Source organism: Chiloscyllium plagiosum, chromosome 37 (genome assembly GCF_004010195.1).
Source record: "Chiloscyllium plagiosum isolate BGI_BamShark_2017 chromosome 37, ASM401019v2, whole genome shotgun sequence".
In the NCBI taxonomy this organism is placed as follows: domain Eukaryota; kingdom Metazoa; phylum Chordata; class Chondrichthyes; order Orectolobiformes; family Hemiscylliidae; genus Chiloscyllium; species Chiloscyllium plagiosum.
In genome coordinates this window covers 27,397,495-27,405,985 of record NC_057746.1, presented here as the reverse complement: position 1 = coordinate 27,405,985, position 8,491 = coordinate 27,397,495, and the positions used below count along the sequence as shown (strand labels likewise).

Here is an 8,491-nt window from a genome sequence, read left to right as displayed (position 1 = left end):
ACATCTTTGGACTGTGGGAGCAAACCGGAGCACCCGGAGGAAACCCATGCAGACACTGGGAGAACGTGCAAACTCCACACAGTCAGTCGCCTGAGGCGGGAATTGAACCCGGGTCTCAGGCACTGTGAGGCAGCAGTGCTAACCACTGTGCCACCGTGCCGCCCTCATGATCATGTTTTAGAAGTGACCTATATAATGAAAGGGTAGTGATCAGCTCTCTAGCTGAGCAGTTTAGTTTAGTCCAGAACTAGTTAGGACCTCTCTGTCTGTCTGTCTCTGTCTGTCTGTCTCTCTCTGCCCTTCTAACTTCAACCTGTGAGCATCTGTTCCATTTTTTAACTGTGTTTCAAGAGGGTTTGCTTATTGGGACTGTTGTGTATATTCAGAACAGCATTATTAAATCTATTTTAGATAGACTGAATTCTGTAGGGGTTCTTTATTCTGGTCTTTGTGTTTCATTCTGTAATTTTGTGAACACATTTTTTTTGTCTGTTTTAAACCTGGTAGTTAACCTTGCTAACTTCAAGTAATTTTCACTGTATCGTACCGGAACAAATTGCAAAGATATGGTCTGGGCTGCCTGCATAGGAATGTTTTGCGTGGTCTGGCCTAGTCCATTACACATGGAAACAGACCCTTCAGTCCATGCCGACCAGATATCCTAAATTAATCTAGTCCCAGGTGCTAGCATTCGGCCCATATCTCTCTCTCAATGCTTCCTATTCAGATGGCTTTTAAATGTTGTAATTGTACCAGCCTCCACCACTTCCTTTGGCAGTTCATTCTATATACACCCTATCTTCTACATGAAAAAGTTGGCCCTTAGATCCCTTTTAAATCTTTCCTGTCTCACCTTAAACCTATGCTCTCTAGTTTTGGATTCCCCTGGGAAAAAAACCTTGGCTATTCACGTTATCCATGCCCCTCATGATTTTATAAGTCTTTACAAGGTCACCTCTCAGCCTCCGATGCTCCAGGCAAAATAGCCCCAGCCTATTCAGCCTCTCTCTCTATAGCTCAAACACTCCAAGCCTAGCAACATCATTGTAAATCTTTTCTGAACCCTTTCAAGTTTAACAGCATTTTTCCTACAGTAGGGAGACTAGAATTGAACATAGTTTTCCAGAAGTGGCCCAAACAAAAGTCCTGTACAGCCACAACATGACATCCCAATGCTCAATGCACTGACCAATAAAGGCAGTGCAAGTCCCATCATAGGGCTCGAGCACAAAAATCCAGATTGACTTTCCTGTGCTGCGCTGTCAAAGGAGCCAATTCGGAATGCGATGTTCAATCAAAGTCCCATCTGCCTGCTTCAGTAGAAGTGAAAGTTAGCAGGGTGTATTTTGAAGGAGTGCTGGGAAGTTGTCCCAGGCGCATTGGTCAATGTTGATGCCTTAATGTATATCACATAACAGTTTATCTGGTCATTTATCGTATTGCGGATGAGGAAGCTCTGTGTTCAAACTGGCTATTCTGTTTTTGCATCATTCAACACTAAGAACACTTCAGAAAGTGTGTCATTAGCTGTAAGGCACACTGACATCTAGACAGTGCTATAAAAGTGCTATGAGCCTTTCCATTCCCCTTCCACCTTCATGGTCCCTGCTAAGTACCTCCCCCCAAATTATGGTTAACATCATAGCCCTTTTCTCTCCAGCACTCCACAGATCTTCCGAGGGAACATTCTTTTTCCCCCCCCCTCACAAAAAACCTTCCCATGCTCTTATCCCTTCTTGTTTGAGATCATTCTCTAAGCCTATTCTTGCATTATAGCATTCCTGCTCCTCACCTCCTTCCCCCATAAGGTAGTGACCCAGTTGCTCTGCTTCCATGGTCAGGGGCACTGCCCCTCTCATCACACCCTCAATCCCTTCCTTTGTGGTCAGATATGTCCCTAAATCACCTTTCATGAGCAGGATCTCTCTCCTTTTCCTCCTATTCCACAGGTAAGGACCACATTGTGTCTTTTACCTGCTACCTGTCTACCCCTCCAGTAGATGTGAGAATTCCCATGATACTATCTGGGAAGGAATACCTTGTCCACAATTCATCTTCAACAGCATAACCATAAACTACATCACTGGTTATATATCTTAATATATTTGTGGGAGTTTCCTCTGCTCTGTAATACTTACTTGGCCAGGACATCAAAAACAATGTGAAGGGAGAATTCACTGGTTCACAATGCCAGAAAACTTGATTGAGTTTTTTGAAGAAGTTACAAAGAGGATTGATGAGGACAAGTGTTAGACCTGATCCATATGGACTTCAGTAAGGCGTTTGACAAGGTTCCCCATGGGAGACTGGTTGCAAGGTTAGATCTCGGAAAGATGTGGTGAAACTAGAAAGGATTGAGAAGATTCACAGGGATATTGCCAGGGTTAGAGGATTTGAGCTATATAGGGAGAGGCTGTTTTCCCTGGAGCTTCGGAGGGCTGAGGGGTGACCTTTTATAGAGGTTTATAAAATCATGAGGGGCATAGAGAGGATAAACAGACAAGGTCTTTTCCCTGGGGTGGGGGAGTCCAGAACCAGAGGGCATAGGTTGAGGGGTGAGAGGGGAAAGATATAAAAGGGATCTAAGGGGCAACTTTCTCACGCAGAAAGTGATGCGTGTTTGGAATGAGCTAACAGAGGAAGTGCTGGAGGCTGGTACAATTATAGCATTTAAAAGGCATCTGGATGGGTACATGAATAGGAAGGGTTAGGGGGAAATGGGCCAAGTACTGGCAAATGGGACTAGATTAGGTTAGGATATCTGGGTGGCATGGACAGGTTGGACTGAAGGGTCCGTTTCCGTGCTCTGCATCTCTATGACTGTCATTGGACATGTTCCATTTGTGACACCGGAATTCCATGATTTCTCAGGTGTTTGTAGGTTGCATTCTGTGGTTGTGGCACTTGGGTCTGGGATGCTGGGACCTTCTGGGGTAACTGTGACCTGCCACTTGCTGACTTTTCTCTGTTCTGCTTCCAAACCAGCTTCCGCATGGCTTACCACCATACGCCTTGGACCTCATCACTGAGGCAGAGCAGCGCTTCCTGTCCGACCCCTCGTTTCTCCCCCTCCATCACTTTGAAAACTCCCAGAAGTAAGTTCCTTTGTTGACAGGCAATGACATTCATTGCAAGGGGAATGGGGTATCGAGAATATAAAAGCTGGGAGTTTTATTACAGCTGTGCAAGGCTTTGCTGAGGCTGCATCTGGAGCGTTATGTATGGTTTTGGTTTCCTTACTTGAAAAAAATGGAAGCAATTCACTCAACTCATTCCTGAGATAAGGTTCTTATCCTACGCAGGAAAGACGGTCATGTTGGTCTTATATATTGGCGTTTAGATGAATGATCACTGAAGTTATTGAAATACAAGATTCAAGGGAGAATTGGTTGAGGTGGCTACTAGGAGAATATTACTACTTGTGGGAGAGACTGGAAATAAGGGGCACAGTTTAAGGATTGGAGGTCCCTTTAAGATTGAGATGAATTTGATTTCGCTGAGAATTGTCAGCAAAGTTTTCTCCCTCAGAAGGTAGCAGAAGCTATGTCGTTGCAATTTTTCAAGGCAGACTTAATTATATTTTTAATGATCAAGAAGTGAGCCAGTCAAGGAATTGGAGTTGTGACCATATGAAAGTCGTGACATAATAGAATGGAGGAGTAGAGTGGACGTTTTGTGTGGCCTAATCCTAAATCCTACTTACTGGCTATTTTAAAGACTAAATGTGTTTTGTTGAAATATGAAGTGAAAAAAATGGAAGTTTGGATTGGTATGTAAAAGGGAAAGAACTTCTTGTAATCACTGGAAGCAAGAGTTGTACTGTGTGTTGTTCACTGACAGGAATGCATGTAACATCTGCTAAAACCGAATTTGATATTTTTGAGAGATGAACTGGCACCAGGTGCCTTTGGGGGGTGGTGGGGGGGAGAGTATTGGGGAAAAGGAAAATCTACTGCCCAGCACCAGCCTTTGGGTTGATTTTAACTTTCAGTTTTGTCGCTGATCTGCAAGCAATCCAGATCTCTCTCACTCCCTCTCTGAAGACATTCAAATAATATTCAAAGTCTCTACAAGGAGTAAAGACCTCGAATTCCAGCCAAGCATGATAATGAAAGATTAGTGAAGTGAATTTTCACTGAGTTTATCTGTCCTCCAGAAGGCCCAGGGTGGGAATACTAATGTTGACTACCAATAGCAATGTGATTTTGTTATCAAAATCCAACCAAACTGTGAGATTGACACTTGTTTTCCCTTTGACGTTTAGTTTCTTGATCCATAAACATTGTTTCTTTTAGCCATTGTATTTTCTATGCATGATACTTCTGTCCATCTGGTCTGTCCTGGATTTATAATGGGAGGGATATGCAAGTTAGTAATTAGCAATCCATTTTGCCATATGTTAGAGGATAAGTTTGTTTCCTTCTATTAATGAAACCTCGTGAATTTTTAAAAATCTTTGATAGTGGTCACATCATCCTCATGATTGAATTGGTCATTTATACATTTCAAAGAACAGAATCATAGAATCCGTAAAGTGTGGAAGCAGGACCTTTGGCCCATCAAGTTTACACCACACTCTGAATAGCATCCCACCCAGACCCATCCCCACCCTGTCCCTGCATTTCCCAGTCTGCACATCCCTAGATTATGGGGCAATTTAGCATCACCAATCCACTTAATCTGCACATATTTGGACTGTGGGAGGAAACCCATGCAGACACGGGGAGAATGTGCAAACTTCACACAGACAGTCACCTGAGGCTGGAATCGAACACGGTCCCTGGTGCTGTGAGGCAGCAGTGCTAACCACTCTGCCACTGTGCCACCCCTAGTGATGACTTGGGCATAGTGGGGCATGGCTTTGCCCATCAGGGTCATAACAGTAAGGTCATTCCACCCAATTGTCATTTATTACCCTCTATCTGGGGGTGGGTGGGGCATGGTTGGGGTGGGCAGCAATTTTCTACAAGATGAGAAGAATTTGCAGCTTAGTTTACAAGGGACTCTGGTCAAGCTATTGCACTGAGCAATGAGCCAGAGAACAACCGTTATCTCATTTGTACTGCTGCAACACACACAAGGTATTTGCAAGCTTTTTTCTGTCTGCAAACAACAGGGCTCTGTGTATTCGTATATATGTGATGATCAGTGTTGATTTGGTGGATAAGTATTCATCTATACTGTTCACCTCAACCTGAACCTTGAATGTCCATATTCTTGCCATTCTCGAGGTAAAAACGTTTTTTTTTCTGAATTCCTTATGGAATTTATGAGGGAGTATCTTATCCAGCCCCTTGATCTGGTCTCTGGCCACAAGTGGAGACATATTCTGTATTTACTCTGTCAAACCCCTTGCACAATTTTAAGTATTTATATATGGTCACTCCTTAGTCTTACCTAGTGCCTATCCTGCTTACATTCTGATGGTTATAGCATTCCTATAATGCTACATAAAGAGCCCTTCTATCTCTTTTTGTAGCGCAGAGCCCAGAATTCTGCGAAGTATTGTGAGTGTGGTCAAACTAAGGTTTGTAAGTTTAACATAATTTCTATATCTTAGAGTTGGATGTACGTTCTTCAACTGCACTTCATCTGTCTTTTCCCAAACTGTTTAATCTCTGAACATTTTGTTTTCCTATTTGCCTGCATCGAAGGGTCTGGCCGAGAGAGATATGTGTGGATTCTCTGTATCATGTCGATGTCACCCCTGTTCATTCAACGCTTAAAGTGGAGAGGAACCAGACCACTGGCGAGTTGCTGGGCTATAAAGAGGTACGGGGCGGAGATGTCATAGAGTTATTGTACAGCATGGAAACAGTCCATCTCGTTCGTGCCGACCAGACAGCGCCAATACCTGCAGCTGTTGTCTATCATTTTATAATTGTTTATAATTTAGAAGATGCACCATGACCACCTCAACTTGGACTGATTGCTTATTAAAGTATGGGGAGATGGTGACCTTGTGTTCACATCATTGGGTTAGTAGTCTACAGGCCTGGCCAGAATGTAAGGGTTGTGTTTTCAAATCCTACCTGGGACCTGGTGGAAATTAAGTTTAATAGTCCTGGGATGGAAAGTTAGTCTCAGAAATGGTGACCAGCTATTGTTGTCAAAATTTTCTAATTCGCAATTAACCTTCAGGGAATTAAATCTGATGCTTTTATACAGAAAGTCTGTTGTCCTTGTATGCACCAGGAGAGGCACAGGAGCAATATTGCGAGATCTGGGGACTCTTTTTCAGTTTAACTGTACAACTTTAGTCAGTTGTTATTTTGAGATTTGATCTGTTAGAGCCAATCTAAAAGTCTATTGAACCTGATTTGTTACAAGACCAATCTAGTAAGTATGTTTTTGCAAGTTTCACAGAATTTATCATTCTTAACATTAAATTTAATAAATAAATCATAGGCAGAGAAGATTTGAAAGAGGCAGTTAGTGTCATGAAGGGCTCTATTGATACTAAAGAATTATACTGGATAAAAAGCAGTAGCTTTGTCAGTTCAGGACAGAAAGTGAGTTTGAGATCTCTGGCTGGGTGGATACATATCTTTTGTTCATGTGCCTGAGGTTTTTCTTCAGTTTTGGGTTGGCTTACTTTAACCTAGACACCAAAGAGTTACGGCTTGTTAACGCTTGCTAGCTGCTACCCCACACTGTATGTTAGAAGCATCCTAACCTTTAATTGGCCTGTCAAAGTATGAAAGCACATGATCAGTCTCTGACTAGGTATTGTGTGCCCGATTCCAGATAGGTTTCTTTAAAAGTGATGACACTCCCTAAAACCCCTAACCACCACCATGTGAACTTCAAATAACTGTTGATAGGGACATATTTCCAAGAATAGGCCACTCAGCTCCTTGAATCTGTTCCTCCATTCTAAATCATGGCAAATCATCCAATGCAGTGCTTGAAACAAGTTGACAAAAGTCACTTTCAAAAACCGTTTGGTTTGGTTTACCTTTATCACGTAAACATGTTAAGATTAGATTAGATTAAATGACTTACAGTGTGGAAACAGGCCCTTCGGCCAAACAAGTCCACATCGACCCGCCGAAGCGCAACCCACCCAGACCTATTCCCTTACATTTATCCCTTCACCTAACACTACCGGCAATTTAGCGTGGCCAATTCACCTAACCTGCACGTTTTTGGATTGTGGGAGGAAACCTGAGCACCCGGAGGAAACCCACGCAGACACTGGGAGAATGTGCAATCTCCACACAGTCACCTGAGGCGGGAATTGAACCCAGGTCTCTAGCACTGTGAGGCAGCAGTGCTAACCACTGTGCCACGTGAACATTGAGGAGAAAATGACATTGCAAGATGTCACAAAATATATAAATTACAGCAAGCTCAAAATATCCAGATAACCCAACACATGTAGGTCTGTTACATACTTTTAAGTTACAAAACTAAAATAATTTAAACCCTCATACTGTCCTGAAATCCATAAGTTAATTTAAATCAGCGATTCAACATTAGTTGCCCTGAGTTTGCTTGCTGGGACCATAAATGCAAGTTCTAGTGTTTGTATATTTGACCAAAAAGCCAATGATTATGTAAAAACTAAGGGATGTTCCAGCACCAGTATTTTACTGACCACAATTGAACAAAAAAATGATTCTTTACTTGCTTGATCAGGTCAAAATTATTGAAAAATAACTACCCCTCAAAACGATTGCTACTTATTTGCTCTTGAGGGCGATTTGGAACAGGCAACAAATGCAGGGCTTGCTGGTGATACCTGCATCTCATGAAAGAATAAACCAATCAGAGGCAGAGAATATTTGAAAGAAGTATGGTTACCAAGAAGGACTCCACTGAATACAAACTGTCTCCAGTGGCTGAAGGACAATGAAGGTATAGATTTAAGATGATTTGCAAAAGAACCAGAAATGGCAAGAGGAAATAATATTTTGTACAAAAGTGGGACTGACTAGATGAGACTTCAAATGAGCTGGTGCAGGCTTAAGGGCTCAATGACCTGATTTTGTGCTCTATCATTCTTTGATTCTATTCGCAATGAAAGTGCAGCCTGACAATGAAGAATCAATAAAGTAAATTTTCATCGTGATATATGCCCTCCAGAAGGCACAGGGTGAGTACACTGTTGCAAAGTGCTATCAAATGAAAGTTCTTTGCTTGTTTTCTTTCCGACAGGTACTTCTAGATGATATGGGATTGTCGACAAAGAACTCCCTTTCTCTGCAGCGACCACCTGGCCCTCCGTCACAGTCTGTAAGAGGCAGTTCCACCAATTACCCATTCTGGCCAGGTACCGTTCTCAGCTTCCCCGGTATTATATTGATGCTTGTGGCAACAAAGTCCAATAAGATACAGCTCTTCCCCCCACTGACTTCTCCCACTGATCCCCATCATAACACCATACCTCACGTGTGTTCGTGTTCTCGAATCAGTTCACACTCTCTAGTACATATGTTACATATTTATAGTCACAGAGTCATAGAGCACAGAAACAGACCCTTCACTC

The 8,491-nt window shown here is 42.5% G+C and overlaps 1 protein-coding gene across 1 annotated transcript in view; it reads left to right on the top strand.

Annotated features, from left to right (window-relative positions):
* skiv2l (SKI2 homolog, superkiller viralicidic activity 2-like) overlaps positions 1-8,491 on the top strand; it is a 55,115-nt gene that overhangs the window by 4,377 nt on the left and 42,247 nt on the right. Inside the window, exons 3-5 of the mRNA XM_043678180.1 lie at positions 2,986-3,095; positions 5,655-5,772; positions 8,161-8,275. Of these exons, the coding sequence (XP_043534115.1) occupies positions 2,986-3,095; positions 5,655-5,772; positions 8,161-8,275 (343 nt within the window). The remainder of the gene's footprint in view (positions 1-2,985; positions 3,096-5,654; positions 5,773-8,160; positions 8,276-8,491) is intronic.